Source organism: Plectropomus leopardus, chromosome 21 (genome assembly GCF_008729295.1).
Source record: "Plectropomus leopardus isolate mb chromosome 21, YSFRI_Pleo_2.0, whole genome shotgun sequence".
In the NCBI taxonomy this organism is placed as follows: Eukaryota; Metazoa; Chordata; class Actinopteri; order Perciformes; family Serranidae; genus Plectropomus; species Plectropomus leopardus.
The window spans coordinates 5,340,179-5,359,607 of record NC_056483.1 but is presented as its reverse complement, the minus strand read 5'-3'; the positions used below and the strand labels follow the sequence as shown (position 1 = coordinate 5,359,607).

Genomic DNA, 19,429 nt, shown 5'->3' with positions numbered 1-19,429 from the left:
CATTGAGCTGAATGGCTCTAAGAAAAACTTGATATGAGAGTAATGGGGACTTTATGGGCCAGACATGCTGTTTGAACATCACTTAAGTAAATGTCTGCTCTCGCTCTAATTGGTATTGGTGTCATGAAGTCTCACTCCAGGCTCGTCGATGGGTTCAAGTGTTCTCGCAAACTTTGTTAAAGATCACTGAAGAGCCGGAGGCAAGTGGTCAAGTTTCTGTCAGACCCTGTTTTAGAAATTACTGCTTGGACACAACATGATAAATGAGGAACGTTTTTTCTCTACACGCTGATCATTTTAATTTATCTCTAAAAACAAAGAAGTAGCAGTAAGTGAGATAAATTGTTTTTGGACACTGCTTCTCACCTGATACTTTGTCAGGGAAGTGTGTCTATGTTCCTTTAACCTGATGTTCCCTTAACTCTTTGTTCCGTCAACCCCTTGGTTTCTTTTTTTTCCCCAAAATCTATGTCCTATGTCCCCCCAGCCCAATGCTCCTCTAACCCTGTGTTCCCCCAACCTTATGTCCCCTCAGCCCTATGTTCCCTCAAACCTATATTCCCCCAACCTAAAAGGGCTGATGGAACGTAGGGGCTATTCTGGGATGGAAAAAAATCACAAGGGAGTGCTAAGGGAACATAAGGCACATTTGGGAGAGGAAAAATACTAAGTGCTGAGGGAACAAAGGGCCTTATTTGGGATGGAGAAAGAGTTCATTGGGAAACATAGAGTTGAGGGAACAAAGGACCTAGTATTTGATGTAAAAAAAAAAAAAAGTTGTTGAGGGAACAAAGAGTCTATTTTGGGACAGGGGGAAAACAAATCATAGGTGCTAATAAAAAAATAAAAAAACAAAAAACAGTGTTTAAGGAACACAGGGTTGACCCCTTTATCGGACCTGTAATGTTTTAGAAATGTAAATAAGTAAACCACCAATACACAAATAAAGTTTGCAAAATGTGATTCAGAGTTAAAAGTTGATGACACAACAGGATCTTTTTACAGGAACCCAGCCGAGCATTTTTTTAGTAGCATAAATTTTTATTTCCCCAAGGTAGTTCTTCTTGAAAGGTAACTAAATTAAGATGAAGAAGAAGCTAACCAGGCGAAGACTTCCTAATATTTCTCTCAATTACAGTTGTGACTCGTACTTTTTCAGGAAGCAATATAGGTGGAAAAAAATCTGAAAAGAAATGTATCAGAGGAGCTTCCACAAACCAACAGGGACTTCTTCACAGTAACAATGCTGCTGTAAAAGCCTGCAGAATTTCCCCCAAGACACACAAGTTACTCTTCTATAAGCCATGGTTTTTTTACACCGGGTTGTTATTAAGGTTCCTCTTGTCAAACAACATGCCTTTGTGCTTCCCTACATCAGGTCCCACATGGAGTCACACCTGTCTGACAGCCATCCATGCTTTTCACTTCTGACACCAATATTGCATCTCATAACCGTGAGATCCAATCACATTGTGCGCGGACGGAAAGAGAGCCAAGTGTAATCAGTCGTGGTCAGGCAGAGATGGGCGGCAGAAAGCTGAGGCACTGGCAGGGGCCCAAGGGCTGTGTCTGAGTGCACATTTAGGTGTGTGTGTGTGTGTGTGTGTGTGTGTGTGTGTGTGTGTGTGTGTGTGTGTGTGTGTGTTGTTTGACAGGTTAATAAACCAGCCACTGTCCTACAGAAAGAGCACCAATGTGGGATTTATCTGTGAGCTTCAAGTTTTACGCTTTAAGCTACAACATTCTTAAACCTAAAGAAACACTTAAAACCACCTTTTCTTTCACACACTGGAAGGAAGTTGAGGGTCAGCGTCTTGCTCAAGGACACGTTAAAATTTGGAGCCAGGAATCAAAGCACTGACCTTATGATTAACCCTTTGAAATTGGAGCAAATTGCTTGATTTCTTTAATAAGCATGTGGAGAAGGCTATGAGCAACTTAACAAGGGATGGCCATAAAATTTGTGAAAAAGTTACCAGAAAATTGTTGTAAAGGGTTAGTGGCTGTGCTGACACTCTACCACCTGAGCTGCAGCCTCCTCATCAGCCCTCAGGAAATGGCATCACAATGGTAATAATTTACTAACTTGTACTGTAAACTGCTAAAGGATTGAGAGAGACAGAATATCAAATCAAGCTTTAGTTTATGTTTTCGCTCTTCACTTTTAAGTGCCAACTGTCAGAAAAAGATGTCCGTACCCAGAGGTATTTAATTTGTGCAAATACACTGATTCTGTGGTGTCTTCTCACTCTAGAAATTTAGTAGAATAAAACAGCCTCAGAGGCAAATTCAGCCGGTCATCTCCTCAGTGTTTTGAAAAAACGTGGTTTTAGCTCTGCCTTTAAAGTGGACATAATCATAATATTATTATAAACAAAATAATATTAACACAAAAAAAACAATATAAGCACATGTACACACTTTTGTTCTTTTCTAATCCTCAAATTCTTTTATAAATTTATCTGTTTTATCTGCTTGCCTTTGTATCACTTTATGTCTGTAGTTGTCTTTCTCTTTCTGTTGCTTTGTTTATTTGTACTGATTTGTACTGCTTAGTCTACGAGCACATCATCTTTAATTTCTTTCACTTGATTGAAAGAAATTGATTAGGTGATTGTTTTTATATTTTAAGTTGTCTGTTCTTTTATTTTTTGTTTTTCTTTTATTCTTTGTACAGTATTTCAATGTGCACCGCCCAGGAAGACACATTCATATGCTCCTAATGGGGATCCTTGATTAAACAATAATCAAACAATAATATGTATTTTTTTTAAAAAAAGTATGTGAAAGAAAGGTCAAACATGCAGTTTCCCTTGGCACATAATATATTCAAGTTTGGCTAAAAAGCTTAAGGAAACCCACTCAATGCTACCTCCTCAACAGCAAACAGCAGAAAAAAAATAAAAATAAATAACTTGCAGGTTTCAAATAAAAGCTTGTCCTGTCAGGGCACATCGACCACTCAAACTCATTTGTGCAAATACAGCGGATATACAGGATCAAGGAAATGGGATGCTTTGGTGATTTAGTGAAATGAAGACATGCTTCCAGCAACACATCAATGAAGATGAATGAATACAAGTAGGTAATTAAATCCAAAAGTCTTGGAAATGGTCATAAAATTTGGTTTCATTCATTGCAAAGACAAAGAAGAAAGAGTATATATATATATACTGTATATATACATTTTTCTAAAATATTTAGTAAAGTGGGTGTTTTATGATGAAAACATTACGTGTATGGACTAATATGGTCTGGTTTAAGCTACATTTGGACCAAACCTGCCGAATTACCAGGTATTTTGTTGCTTAAATTATCAAAAAAGGGAGCAGATTTACCAACATTAATGGATGTCAGGTGCTTGATCACCAGCTTAATTAATTGCAGAAAGGAAGCAAGAAAAAAACACTAAAGCACAAATAATTCACAAGTCCCAAACCAGCTCATCTTAAGGAAGGTGATCACAGCTTTTTAACACATTAATTAGTCCACAGAAGTTTCAGCTTCTAAGCAGCCATGAGGAATCACTTAAAATCAAAGATTTACAGTCTCAGAGAAGTCCCAGAGGAACCTGCCGGAGCTTAAAGAGTATCCATGAGAAACTTTTTCATTTAGAGTGTGTAAAACATGTAAATGTTCGCCCCCAAAACATGGAAACACGGAAATGTTCCCTAATGAAAGCTTCAGCGGGAGGCTTCATTAGTCGAAGGTCTCCGGAAAGTGAAAAACAACATAGAAATTCTGTGATGCTGCGGAGACTTCACAGCTAAGTGTGCTAAAATTTTGATGCTCAAAACATCTTTTCCTCCTCAGACACCACATCCATTATGCCAACACAGTATGAAGTCATTTCCTTTCTTGTGATATACATTCATTTTTCGTGAATGCTCCGTTTTCTTCCGGTGGTTAGGCTTATTGAATGTTTACAGCAAACCTCACAGGTCACCGCGGAGTTGTTGTTCTCGAGCATCCCTCATATTTCTGTGTCTGCCTGAGTGTGAAAAATAACCGACATAAATCCCCGCATTGCAGTGGCTTTCACCAGTTCATGAATTAGAACCACATTCATAAAAACCCTGGCGTGAGTTGCTCTCGAAGCAGAAGATGAAGCCTGATATTATGGGATGGCCCATATTTTTCTGTTTTCTTGCAAGAGTGCTTTGCATGAAGTAGCCGAGCCTCGGCAGGGCAGTGGCTAATGAGCCAGCTATGAAGATGTAGCGAGGACTGCCGCTGCACTTCTCAGGATGAAACGCCCCACAAGTCAACAAACTACCTCACATCTTATCTAGTGGTTTATTTCAGCCTTTTTTTTCTCAGGCTATTTTTTAAAACTGTTTTCTGATTGCTGTTATCTTTATTGCACCAGATGACGAAACTCGATAGAATCTGGCTCTCAGCTGCATTTTTGAATTTCAGTGCTCTAATTTGATGTCAACAAAATAAAAGTGTCACATTTGTTTCCATTGCCAGTATTAAGTCAGATGTATTTTTCAGCTCAATGGAGGTATGCAGCTCATGTGCTCAAGTACTTTAGTTAAACTAAAGGAACTCAACATATAAATGAACGTCCTTTGCATTCAGGCCATTGCCAAAAGAGTTCACATAATACTGATTAAGCCTGTCGCTGCCAGAGGAAGCTTTCTGTGTTTCTGAGTTTATTGGAATTTAGGTATCTGACGTCTGTGCTGACTCAACATTTAACATTGAATTTTAAAGAAATACTTCTCCCAAATGATAATTTATGTATCAATTACTCATCCTGTGTCACGGTTATTTTGTGAACAATTTTTTGTTTTGTCTAACCTTCCTTTCTGCCTGTTTGCGCTATTGTATATTTTATATTGTACATTGGTGCTTTTTGTTTGTTTGCTTTTTTGGTGTATTGTGTTATGTGTTTGTATGTGCCTTTGCTGTGTTTGAGCGAAGCCAAACACAAATTTTCACTGAAGTGGACAATTTAGTCTGTTAAATCAAATCGAATCTAAACAATTTCTCTGTCTTTGCCCCTACTCGCTAGTTTGAAGTACGAGGGGCTCCGTGAGGAAAAAATAATGTCATAAACTTCTTTGCACTAATCAGAATTTTGCAATATTTGGATGGAAATGTTAGTTGGATGATGAAGATGACAGTTGGCGGATCAGCTAAGCTTTTGAGTAGTAAACTCTTTTTAGATAATACCCAAGGATGCTATTTTTCTAAAATTTAACTTTTATTCTGGTTTATTTAGTCATTAGAAGTAATACTTTACCCACCCAAATTATTATTTGTATGTCACCCTTGTTTTGTAAAATGGTGAAAAAAGAATCCAAAAACAGAGAAAATTCTTGATGAATTGAATTCATGGGGGGCTGCAATAAACCACAGCACAAACTATATCAAAACACCTATTTACAATTTAAAATAACTCCTGTAGCATAATCCAAGTCTTAATTAACCAGTCGTATGCTCGGGACTTCCCATACACATGCATTTTCAGTAAAACCTTACTATTTAAAGCACTGTTTATGCGGATGCGCTTTTAATAACTAAGGTTTTAGTGGAAATGCATGTTTTTGGGAAGTACTGAGAATACGACTGGATAATTAAGATTTGGGTCATCATGCATGAGTTGTGTGAGAGTTTGCAAATGTACGTTTTTACATAGTTTTGCTGTTGTTAAAAGCAAACCCTCTATATGACTTCAATTCATTGATAATTTTCTCAGCTTTTGGAGAGGAAAACAAGTTTTCTTCCCAAATTCAAAATATATTGGGGTGAGCAATTGATATAAAAATGATCATTCCTTTAATGACTAAATAAGCAAAAATCTAAATTAAATTTTAGAAAAATAACATCTTTGGTTATTATCTATAAAGAGTTTATGACTTGAAAGCTCTGCTAATCTGCCAACTGTCATCTTCATCATCCAGCTAACATTTCATCCAAATATTTCTAAACTCTGATTGGTGCAAAGAAGTATGACATCACTTTTTCAACACTTCGCCCTGCCAACGTCAAATTACTCAGTAGAAGCACAGACAGAAACACAAATACCGAAATCTCTGATAAAAAAATAACCAAAATGTTCTAACTTTGGCCGATAATTGTTTTTCCACAGCATCTTATCTCTCAAAGTAAAAAGCTGAGGAATCAATTTTCCACGGCCGTTAAATGACTCACTGTGGCCACATCTGTGCATTTAATCACCAGCATTTTGCCTGACATGTGTTGCACCTACCTGTCTTGGGCTCCACTGAGAAGTACGGCTGTCCGTGAATGATGCTGTAAACCACTCTGGCACTGTTCCCATATGTTGGGTCATCTGCATCTGTGGCTGCCACTTGCACTACCATGGTTCCTGTGGGCAGACAACCCTTCATTAGTTTCCAAGACAGCATCCAGAAGCCAAGTCAAACAGAGCTAAATGTGGAAACAGTCTTCATATCAACAGAGCGTGTGACCGATTCCACTTGAAAGAGGGAAAAAAAAGTGAGAAAACAATGAAAATGTGACTTCTGAGGCGGTAAATAATCTCATTAGTTATTAGTCATTACACTGTCTTTCTTTTGTTTGGGGCTGCTGTTTACTTTAGTTTTGTTTTGAGTTTCATTTTTAAACAAAATGCGGGAGTTTAAAGCGGTTCTTCACATCAGCAGCACAGAGAGATCTGACATGTGCTGTGTACTGGCTCTCGGCCTCAAACGCTGCTAAACAAATAACACTTTTGGTTGTTGCCATCATTTGCAGGGATGCTGCAGCAGGATTAAAGTGTAACTCGGAGCCTTTGGAGATCATTTCGCAGCCATTGTTTCCATTTCCCTCCTGCAGATCAGTCAGCAGCATCTTGTGCGGTAACTTCAATCTGTTGATTCTAATTCAGCAGCCAAATGGCTTCTGCAACCAATCTGTGCTCGGTTAAAACAGGCACATTACCCCCTACAAAATTATTATGTATCTCATATCATACAGATCCCAAAGCTGCTAACCTTTTTTAGAAGAGTCAGAGAGTTTGAACTTGTCCTCCAGGAGGACACTCTACCTTTGTGTTGCACTAATTAAGGCTCAATAAAACTCTGTAGATTAAAGAATTTTGTGACACAAAGGTTTAGAAAAAGGCACAGTTGGGAAAACACGTTTTCCCTCCTTTATTCCCTTTTTCCTTTTCTCTTACAATTTTATTTTTCAGTTAAAATCTTTGTTAACATGCACAGATGGTGACTCATCAAGTTACTGATTTTAGGGTCCGCAAACTGCTTCTGCTGAAGATGTTGATCTGCAGAGAGGAAAATGTAGCTATGATAAAAGAAATCAAATCTGAAGGGACAGCCAGGATGGCAGTTTTGTTGCACAAACATCTTAAGTGTTTGTTTGCTAAGAGTGCTCTGTCAAATTCTGGTGCTCATAAGCTCTGCAGGCAGATCTTCTGGTTTAATGATGAATTCCATTTGGATGGACCTGCAATGAATTTTACCACAACAGAGCAAGTTATTTACCAAAAAGAACAACATACTGAGCGTGGAGTCCATAAAGTACAACATATAAAAGAGAAGCCCTGAAATTACCACAAATTCCTTTATTCATCCATAAAAACACACATCTTAACTAAGCCCTAATTGTGGACAGAGGTAGCCAGAGTTCACTGTTTATTTTCTCTATCCCAGTCTGGACTCTGCCCTCCCCCCAAACGATTTCACTCTACCACAATCGTGTCAGGCCAATCAGAGATCGGCTGTGTGGAAGAAAACGCCGGCAGTCAATCAGGGACTGCATTATAGTGGATGACGTAGCATGCAGGCAGCTCCTCTCAAAACAGTAATGGTGTCTCGCACAGCAACAACACTAACTAACATTAGCAGAGTAAACACAACACTAAGTGAAGTTAATTCAGTAACACAGTTGATAACAGCAATTAAGCAACTTGAAAGGATTCTGGGATGAAAAGATTTTTTCACAGTTTTTCTGACCGGATTTGGCAAAAGCATGATTTACTGACTGGCTCTGTTGGTGACGAAGACGATGTTCCCCACTATAAATCCAATGTTTGCTATTGTTTGGCCACTGATTGCACTGATGGAGGAGTAGATACGAGAGGCTGCAAAGCTGGAGATCACAGCCATGCAGATCATCATGGTCCAGACAGACAACAAGAACGCTGCCAGCAGGGATTCAGCAGTCCAGAGGCAGCTGGTTGCTGAATGAGAAATGGTGAAATAACATCGCAAAAACCTCATGGGGATTGCTGTCAACAAAGAACATGTCACATACAAAGGGTAAATATAAATAAATTCTATTTTTTAAGGCTGTTACTGTCTAACTGACGACATATTTGTGTAGTAAAGAAGCAGACACTAATGCTAGTTAGTACTGGCAGAAAAAGTCTGTCTGTCAAAGCGTGTAACAGCCCACTGAAATCATTTGTGGTGGCAGAAAGTCGAGACTGACAAAGGGCATTATTATAAAAAGGCAAATAACAAACACCTTAAGAAGACCTTAATTTAAAAAAACTTAATGTGACAAGGTTTTTATCAATAAAAAGTCTATGCAGAAAGAATTTCCTGTCAACCTCAAACACGATTGAGACTGAGTGAAAATTCAAGTCAAACAATGTTTTAAATAAAAAAAAGTGCCTTGCAAAGAAAAAGTCAAAGCCGTTTCTAGCCTGGGGCCAGGGGCCTTTTGGTGGATCGGCTTAGCACAAAAATGAAATGGCCGTTCAGAAGGTAGCTACAGAACTGTGTCCTTCATCTAGCAAGCTAATTCTTGTCTTATTTATTAATAAATAAGATTAAGATTATTAATTCTTGTCTGGTCTGATAAACAGAGAGAACTTTACAGTAAGTAAGATTAAATAAATCACTATGGGAAACACTGCATCACTGTATGAAGTGCATGCATATGCCCGTGATTGTCTGGTGGGAGGAGCTTAGGAAAAGGAGGGGACAGCTGCAGATGGAAAGTGTATTTTCATATTTTACAGGGTTTTTCTGCCTTTTATGATTTCTGTCTACCCCAGCTTTAATTTGAAAAACTCTCAGTTACTAAATTAAACAGATTTCAGTGATTAAATCTGGCTGTCCAGAAACTAATTTAATACAAGCTCAACTAACAAGCACAAATTCATGTGTGAACAAGCATAATATAATGCACATCAGTTTGCCACAGTGCTAACAGTTAACAACAGTTAGGTTTGATTGATGGGGAAAGAATTTGACCACAGTGCTCTTCTAAATGTGTTATTTTCTCTCAGACTGCAATTCGGTAAGGAAATGACTGTCGTATCCTCTTAGTCACAGAAAAGATACTGACATTATGCGGTGGAGTGCTGCAGATAAAGTTAGAAAACCTGTGATATAAAGCCTGATTTTGCTTTAGTGCCCTGTAGTGCCCCTGAATCCCCAAACTTCCTCCCAGCTTACAAGAAGGAAATTTGTTTTCAAACTCAACTGTGAACTCTGCTGACAACTGACAACTGTTGTTTCTGCGTGCAGTACAGTATTGTCCTCTCCCACTCTTCCTCCGAGGCAGAGAAGAAGACATCAGACATGACTCCTTATGAATTTCTTTATAAACACACCGACTGAACGCGCTGACGTGACTCGAGCTGACAGCCGTGGCTCAGAAGGTAAAGCCGGAGAAGCGTTTGAAGATTTCACAGAGAAAACATAATCAGCGACAATCATCGCCAATCAATTTCAATAGGTCGGCCATGATGCTGTAAATGAGCCTTGTTGGCTCCAATCGAGCTCATTTTATGGTTGCAGATTTTTAATGTCAAATAACTGATATCCATCTAATGATAGGGAGGAAAGGCCATTGGATTGTTAGATTATCACAATCAAGTATTATGGTTGAGGCTATTGTTTACTGTTAGACTGTGCGTCAGTGCTGGTCTTAAAGCTGGCGCCTACTGCTCACTTTGCAGCGGTGAAATAATAAACAGTACTTGAAAAAACCTTGGAAATAAACTAGAATTACAGCCTCTCAATGTATGTCTCCACGAACCATTCAAGTTGCAGAAAAGGTTCCATGTCTGTGAAAACATGGATGCTTCAGATACATCTGCTGTGACCCCTTTGTGCAGAACAAAACAACATAGGAATACATTTGTACCAGCTGCTACTGCCTAATGAAGAAAGCTAGATGATGCACTTTGCACTTTAAGCTTTGGAGTGAGTGTGTGTGAGGCATTTTGTCATGACATTCATAGAGGTTCTTATACTTTTTGTTTTTTTATGTATTCTGAAATGTTTCCCCTGATCTGTTTCTGAGATATGGTGCTCATTAATTGCTAGAAAAGTGTTTTTACAAAACATTATGATGTAGTGAAGCTGACCTTTGAGCTTTTGGATATGTTCACATATGTATGTTTTTGTCTCATAATTAGCATATAAATTCTTGTATTATGGCCTAAAACATGTTTTGTGGGGTCACAGTGACCTTTGAACAAATTCTAATCAGTTCATTCTTGAATTCAGGTGAACATTTGTGCCAAATTTAAGAAGACTCCCTCAAAACCTTTTTGTTTCATTCACAAGAGTGAAACAGACATTATGTCTCACAACAGTGGTACAGTGATAAAAACACAACACACACCTGCACTGAAAATGCAGAGTGCTTGGAAAAAAAAAAACTCTGAGCGCATGGCTTTTTCTAGAGGCTGACACATGCAGCCACAGATGCCCGCTCCTCATAGGGAAAAACTGAAAAAAGAAGCTGGCACTGAGAAAAAAATGCTAGATTGGCACAGGCCCTAAGTGGTATTTGTGTCAAATTTAGCAAAAATCTTCAATCGATATTGTTTTCACAACAATGACACAAATACAAATTTGAGTTCACACTGACCTTGACTTTTACCCACAAAAATCAAATCAGATAATTTTCGGGTCCAAATGGATGTTTGTGCCAAATTTAAAGGAATTCCATCAAGATGTTCTTCAGATATTTTGCCATGAGAATGAGAATGAGACAGATGCAAGGCTACAGTGACCTCTGACTGTCAAAATCTAATCAGTTCATTGTTGAGTCCAAATGGACATTTGTGCCAAATTTGAAGAAATTCCCTTAAGGCGTTCATGAGATATCACATTCAAGCAACTGGGACAGATGCAAGGACAACCTGAAAACACGATGCCTCCGGCCACAGCTATCGCCAGCAAGGAGGCATAAAAACATGTCTTTTCCACCTGCTCAAATGAACAGCAGCTTGGATATTTCACTTTAACAGCACATATCTATGGCTTATACTGTAGCGTGTGACAGAAAGTGCCGCCTCACAAGTTGGCAATATTTTACTTTGAAGAAAACATCCTAATAAAAATTTCAATTTCTAACATGAGATGTATTTTAAAGGCTTTTTACAGAATGAAAGTGATCATGGAAATTGAAGATTAGAGTCCTCCATTGTGGCCATAAAGCAGAATTAACAGGCTCTGGCCCTGGATGTGAACAATATAATGGAAGAAAAAAAGCTTGGAGAAGCTGGAGAAGTTATCACCAGGCCGGTTGTAGAAGGACACCTAGATTATATCATCACCTCTTAGTCATGACAGGTTATATTACAGGTAGTTTAGAACACCAAGGTCAAAGGATGACTGTATGAAAGAGAGCTCGGGCGGCGTCTAAATCTCTATTACAGGTTGATAGTTAAAATCACTTCACAGAGTGCTCTGCAGACGAGGCTGTAAATTAACATTCAATATGGACTCGGATGGAGCTTTTAGAGTTTATTCCCTACAGGTTGTCCGACAAACATCCTGTTCTAACAGTATTGTCAGAATGAAAGGTAATCTTAGCCAGGGTGAGCTGGATGTCAACAAAACACCCTGAAATTTGAATAGATTCTTTCTGCTCCATGAGGCTGTCATCTGCTACTCAATTTGCCCTGTCTGTGTCCCTTCAATATTTGTCCATCTTCATTGACGTGATGGATCTGATCTTCACTTTTTTTTATATATTCCCCTGCAGCTGTGCACAAAACAGGTTTCCTAATCAATTCCACATCTTGGGTGAGCAACTGTCATCTGCCAGTAATGAAAATAAATGCGGCATGCTTAAATCCGAATGGGTAGACAGGTATTCTTCAGCCACTCGCATATACAGGCTGCATCCGACTGTCAAGGGCAATATGCATTTTTTGAGTGCATACTCAAACAAAAAGGCATCTACTGCATGTAGAAATAGAAGCATGTGACCAAAGGAGAGCACATATAACCTTTAGAAAATTTGCTTGATTTCTTAAAAGAAAAAAAGAAAAAAACATGGGAAGAAGAAAATTAGCAATTTCAGAAGAAATTACCCTAACATTTGCAAAAAAAAAACAAGATACCTGACAATTACCAAATTAAACAAAAAAGAAAAAGAAAAGAGGGACAGAAGGAAAGTAAAAAATAACAAACAAGGAAATGACCTAAAAAAAGTGATGAAGATTATAAGAATTCTGTAACATACATTTAAATATGTAGTTATTGTAATTGTAACTATAGTATTCTGGACATTTTCTCCATGGCTTTTTATAAATAAATTACTAGATCTCCTAATTATGTTTTCCCTGTTAGAAAATGAGTTTAGACAAGGACTGAATACATGAATACATTATGTCTGGTTGCAGTTTAAAATGCGGTAGGTTAAAATCGAGGTAAAAAGTCGACTTTTCATGGTGTCAGACAAAGCTTAAGTAGGAGGAGAATTTCATCAATACATAAAGAAACACTTCATCCTTCAGGTTATCAGAAAAAAATCAAAATCAACACATTTGGTACTGCATAGTTTTCGCTGGACACAAAGAAGTGAGTGAAAAGCATATTTGCCTGTGAGATGTTGTGGAGTGGAGGTATATAACACTTGAGTAAAGTACAAGCACTTCAGATTTGCACAACACTACCTTTGACTTAGATCTCAGTAAAAAAAAAAAAAAAAAGTAATTAAGTTATTCCAGACAATGTAACTAAAAAACTGAACATATGTGCTTCATAGAGATACATGTCATGGTATCACTGTTGTATTTGACTGCATTACATTGCACAAGTGCATTTAATAAAATGGCCACTGAGTGTATATTTGTAGCTAACAATACAAAAAGGAATTAACATGACCCCAAATGATGAACAAAAATAATGTGAATTACTTTCCCCAACCCGGAACGCCTTTTTCATTCCTGGAATTAAATGACTGTCCCATCCTTGATCTCATGAATTTGAAAGGAACAATGACAGCTGGATATAGGACTGGTGAGTAGTAAATTCAAGAGCTGCGGCCTTGGGTTGACATTACATTCCCTATGCTTGTAATGAGCCCTCAAACTGCTCCTTCGGCCCGTCGCTGTGCAGCGAGAGAGAGCCGAGCCTCGACACTGTCACACCTCCGACTGTCCTCAAGCTCTCCTGTCTTTTATTTGACATCCCCTGCGTGATTAAGACAAAAGCCTTCAGAGATCCTCGGGCCATAAGGTCTCCATGTGTATGGACGAGCCCAGCCTCTAATTACTTTAATTAATTAAATTCATGATTTCCTCTAAATTGAACCCATTCATCAGCGGTGTGGAGCTGTGACCATTAATGATTTAAAGACATCTATAAAGGAATTATTGAGGACAAGAGGTGCATGGCCCCTACCCGCTCTTTCCCGCAGTGACGGTTGCTCTGAGCAGATATTTACAAAAGAGAGGCGATGCATTATTCTCCTGTTGTTCTCTCAACTTATGATGAAGACCTTTACAGGAACTGGCAGAGTAAATAAACTAGCGGGGGTGACCCTGCGTCTCGGCGCTCGTGGTGTGAACGCATTCCTCCTCTGTGGTTGATGTACCGAGTTGCTGTCTTATCTCGGGTTGGACACGGGACTCCAAGCCCTTGTACTCTAATCCTCTGGTTCCTTAAGCCTGAGCTCTGTACCCCCCGTTGACAGTCAGCTGTGTAATCCTTCAGAGATCTCCGTGCCTGTGCAGTAAGCAAAGCACTGCTTCTCTTGGAACGACTCCCACTGCCACTGTACGCTTGCTGAAATTCTCAGTGCGACTTTGAAGGTTGATAAAAAACACATAAACACCTTTGTTTCCACAAATTTACATCTGTATGGTGCCATGCATGTTTGGGGTACTGAGGAGAGCTTTTCGATTGTTTATTAGGAGAGGAAGTGCAGTGTGTGTTCAACTACCAGGCTCGCAAAACCCTGTGACTTAACCCTTTGAAACATGAGAAAATTGGCTTGATTTCTTTCAAAAACAAGCTGGGAAGGCAATGAGCAACAAAAGAAGAAATGACCCTAAAATTAGCAAGATATTAGTAAAAAGTACAAGAAAATTACCTGAAAACAATAACAAAAAAATAAAAACAAGACTTATGAATGACTTATAAATGCTTTAAAAAGTATAAAAATTCTTTAACATAATTTCAAATATGTAATTATGATAATTATAAATATATATATTTTTTTGCAATTTGTTGAACATTTCTTAGCAAATTGTTAACTGCCTCTTTTCACATGTTTTTGAAAGAAATTACACCAATTTGCTTAAGATTCAACGTTTTGAATATTGTTAAATATGTCTGAAAGTGGCACAAGGAAAGTGATGTCTCTTTTTTTGGCCCGAAACTTTACTCTATTGCTAAGTCTAACCCCAACCCTAACTGATTTTATAGGGTTGTTTCCAGCTGCAACAGGCAAATATTTTCAGGGGTAAAGAAAGCATAAAAACTTAGTGTACACTACTTGTCAAGCACCAGACAGCAGACAGACATTGCATATTTTTACTACTACCTCTTGTTCTCAAGCAGTAGGAGTAGACCAAAAACAGAGCAAAAAGAGAGTTAATATTTGACTAACGTGCCAATAAAACTCAAACGGAAACATTGATCTTTATCTCATGGATGTATAAATACGCAACTGCTTGCTAACAAGTTTGACATAACAACTTTAAATGTGGTAATATATCAGTGTTGTTTTCACAGATTATTCCTGCGCCTCTAAGACACCCTAAAAATCTGTTACTGCAGCTTTGAAGAGCAAGTTCTCGACCTCATTTAAAAGTAAAGAAAAAAGGCGCTCAAATCCAAACATGATCACTTACAGTCCCACTTACAGCTCTTATAACATTTTGCTCATCCAAACCAAATATTTTCCATCACACACTCTGAATCTCTCTTTTTAAGTTACAGTGAGCATTATGTATGTATATACCGTTTTATAAGTTCTGGATGAAACCACAGACTGTTTGGCAACATCACAGGTTTTTGGCTTAGTCACAGAATCACTTGCAAAAGATCTGCCATTGCAGTTTGACCCTACAAACAAGCATCGCAATATGTTCATAGTGTAACTCAGAAAAGTAGAACCAATTATACATTCCAAACACAAAAAAATATGAGAAGGAACTTCTACTCTTGATGCACTCATAAATCAAAACCATTTTTTAAAATACTTTAGTATGCTTTTTTTCCTGTCCATTCAAATGGATAGAGAATCTGAATGCCAGTAACAGCTAATGGTAAAATCTATGATAAATTGTCTTAATAGGCCCCTTTTTCAACAAGAAACAATTTATTTTATTTATTTTTAATGAATGGTTAACTCATATCAACAAATAAAGTAATACTTTAAAATTTATTGCATATAATTTTGTATTGTATTTGACATCATGACACAAAATGTCCTCAATTTTTTGAAGTAGTGAAAACCTCCTGAGGTAAATATGCTGTGTTCATGATCGATAAGATTCATCATAAAGTGATTGTATCACGAGAAAATCAAATCAAAACAATATTTTCCTGTCTTAGCAGTATTTTTCTATTTATTTTCCACTGAGACTCAAACCACCATCCATTCAGATGGACAGATTTTTTTAGTTAGTAAACAATATAGATTTTTAACATGATATTTTGACACGTACAAGTAATATAATAACTCATATTCAGTTTTAACACCAATGATGTACTTTAACAATATGATTAATAGATTAAAATGTGCCTTACACTCTTTCCTCATGGTTGGCCATGCTTGTTAAAAAAAGGACATGGCTCTATTTTAATGAGTCCTAAAACCCAGAAATAAGTTTGCATTTCAGCACCTCTAAGTCAATGTTTTGGTTTTTTTTTAATAGGATTTTGGTAAGAATCCTGAAATAAGGTCTGTGGTTAACACAAGCTTAAGCGACTTTTCTGTTAGTTCTACAGCATAAAAAACGTCAGTAAATACCCTACTCGTGAATTCTGAAGCTTTTATGTTTCTTAAAAAAAAGCTTGCTAACAAGTGGCTAATGAGACCACAGAACACCATTGTGTCAAACACGGCATTGTGTTGGCATAGTTAGATCATGCGACCGTTTTTTTTTTTATAAGCCTAATGTGAGCTTTTTACTACTGGCAATTGCATTTAGGCCTCAAAAATCCTGAAGGTAGTGTTCATTTGTGCAGATTATCTTGCCGAACAAAACCTGTAAGTATCATAAATGTTTGGTCGCCACAGTTTATTTTCTGCAATAATCGAAAATAAAAGCAAAATAAAATCGAAAAATCCCATAGGTGACCCATAAATGACTGCCGCGTTGGCCTATAGAAAAACTTAATCCCCGGGGCACTCTATAAGTCTGTCAGATGACAGCAATCATACATCTAGACATCCTAAAAAATCCACTGGGATGCACGGAGGATCTGAAAGGGTTGAATAACCGTTCATCATTCAGCATTTTCAGTCACTTGCTGAATGATGCCTCTTGTGCCTTATCTTGCATATTTGAACAGAGTTATGTTGATTGTGTAGACTGACTAATCTACATCTACTTCTAATCTTTCCAGCATTGAGAGAGGACTGATTGCAAGCTCGCATTATGATAGTGGATTATTATTCAGGCTGCAGACTGAAGTGCCTGATAAATTATTTTTTGTTTATGTGCAGGTTCAGTATCAAATATCAAGAATTATTTCCCCTCCTCTCAGAGAATGCATTGTGTCATTACGTTTGACTATATTTTAATAAATGTCAATGTCTATTAAAATCCAAAGGAACGCCTTAAAAGAAAATATATATAATTTATTAGTAATCACTAGGTTTAAAATTCCCCTTTTTAAATAAAATGGACTGCAACATAACCACATATCACCCTTTCTCTGACAGCTGTTCATTCCTGCCTCCATCCCATCACTCATAGCTCACTTGTGATTAGACCACAGCTCCCAGCATGCCTGGGAGCGCCTCAGGTACCCCAGAGAGGAGCTGGAGAAAGTTAAGGATGTCTGCGCTGTTCTGTTTAATGGATGGACGGAAAAGTATTTGTCCGGATCAGACATCTTTCAGCAGAGAGGAACCTGTAAGTACCGGCTAGTGTGAACTCCGAGCCCAATTTGTGGAAAACATGCCCGTGGCCTCGGAGCCTGATTCAGACCTTAAGTTTGCTTGAGTCAGTTTTTTAAACATGCGTCACTCATCAACACTGCTAAGCCTAGAGGTCCGTGCTGGCATATGTGAGGTGATAAATATGTAAATTAAGGCACATCAGACTTCATTACAAAACACAGACTTAAAAACACCATGGAATAGCATTTCTGCAGCACTTTAAGCTCAGCACCATCTATTTCTTGTGGGCAAAATGTAGCATTTAAGCAGCATAGATGACAAAAAATGATTCAAACAACACAAATTACCTACAGCAGTGTTAGTAAACTAATATTTTAAATGCTTTGTCATGTTCCATACATAGAGCACTCACCATGGCTTATCAATATGGAGGTCACTCTCTCAGATTCTCATACACCTGCTGTTGAAGAGCCTCAGGATGTTGTTGTGGCTCATTTGCATTTACTAGCATTTTGAGCTTGAGCGTGACCCGTTCTAAACCTTGGAGGAAATCTTGACCATGCAGCAAGAGGCAGCAAGTTAAAGACACAGTCTGATATGAAGGCTTCCTCCAGGACTGCATTTAAAACAGAAAGATAAAAGAAAATATCTGCAGAAATAAATGCTAATGTGATCAACGGAATATGAACTGCTGTGTCCTTACAAAAACTACTGCTGTAAAATCTTTGGCACCCAGTGTTTCTTAGTAGATTTGTTGGTTGGTGCAACACTTTTCACCAGTTAATGTCCAGACAACAACTGAAAGGTGGATTGCCATGAAATTTTGTACAGACATTTACGATCCCAAGAGGGTGAATCATAATGATCTGATCCTCTGATTTGTCATTTAGCGACACTTAAGGTCAGATTCTCAGTTTGTGCAATATTGTTTTTTCATGACCTAAAACCAAGCAGCAACTTCCAGGGCCGAAGAATGAAAGTAGCACAAGTGTCAAAAACTGCAGTTCCTCTGATGGCCACATGAGGCTGGCTCCAAAAGTGAGTCACTCCCCATTAACCCCCATGTTAAAACACTCAACTTCACAGCAGATATAAACATGTTTACAGCCTGGTATAAAAAGTGGTTTTAGTCTCTAAAGCTAATTTCAACAGCTGGGGTGGATTTTTATATATCTCTCCAGTTTTTTTTTTTTTTTTAAATGATTATTTTTTGGGCTTTTTTGCCTTTAATGGACAGGACAGCTCAAGCATGAAAGGGGGAGGAGGAGGGGAGCATGCAGCAAAGGGCTGAGGCTGGATTCGAAGCTGCAGCTGCTGCAGCGAGGACACAACCTCTGTACATGGGGCTCCTCCAGTTTAAATGTCGTCAAGGGCCATAGTTATGCATATTTAATGCTAGGGCCACCCCTCACTCTTGCCCAGCTCCACCATCTTGCCCAAATATGGTCACTTATGGCTCCAAAAATCCAAGATGGCCAAAATGCAAACCTCGAGGCGTAAACACGGGAGCACACAAACCAGTGAGTGACGTTATGGTCCATTATTTTTATGCAAAATATCTGTAAAATTATGACGTTCCCATAGTGCACAATGTAGCACCTTTCATAGGAATGAACAGAGCCCCACCTCAAACACTGCATCCAGTTCTCTTTATACATCCATGGTTTAGGAGAAAACTGCTGTGGAAAACTAGTTATTATCAAGCATTACCACAAAAACCTTTTCAAGGTAAGCACCATACAATCGTTTAACATACTAACTTGTGATGTTATAATTTTACAGTTTATAATTTAAAGGGATTATCTACACGATAGGGTTTTAAGTACAATTCTTCATAATACTTTTTATTTTGCTCATGTTCTCTTTTGTAGTTACTCTACCCAGACTACCTGCACCACTGAACAGCTGTTCAGATCCAGCTTTTCTGTCTTGCCTTTTGTGTTTCTGTAATATAGTTGTTTTCTCTGTCTCTGACACATTAACAGGCACACTGTCAGTGTGATAGTGTTGCTTGTCTGTCTTCACTGTCATGTACAAATATAAATAAATTGTATTAAATCCATAGTAGTATAACCATTTTCTTTGTTGTGTATTCCATAGTTTACCTTAGTTTTACTCACTATAAACTGTAAACTATAATTATCTGGCCCGGTTCACAAAA

At 38.1% G+C, this 19,429-nt stretch overlaps 1 protein-coding gene across 1 annotated transcript in view; it reads right to left on the bottom strand.

Moving 5' to 3' along the window:
- Nucleotides 1–19,429, bottom strand: part of LOC121960971 (cadherin-7) — an 86,295-nt gene that overhangs the window by 21,414 nt on the left and 45,452 nt on the right. The window contains exon 3 of the mRNA XM_042510875.1: nucleotides 6,221–6,340. Within this exon, the coding sequence (XP_042366809.1) occupies nucleotides 6,221–6,340 (120 nt within the window). The remainder of the gene's footprint in view (nucleotides 1–6,220; nucleotides 6,341–19,429) is intronic.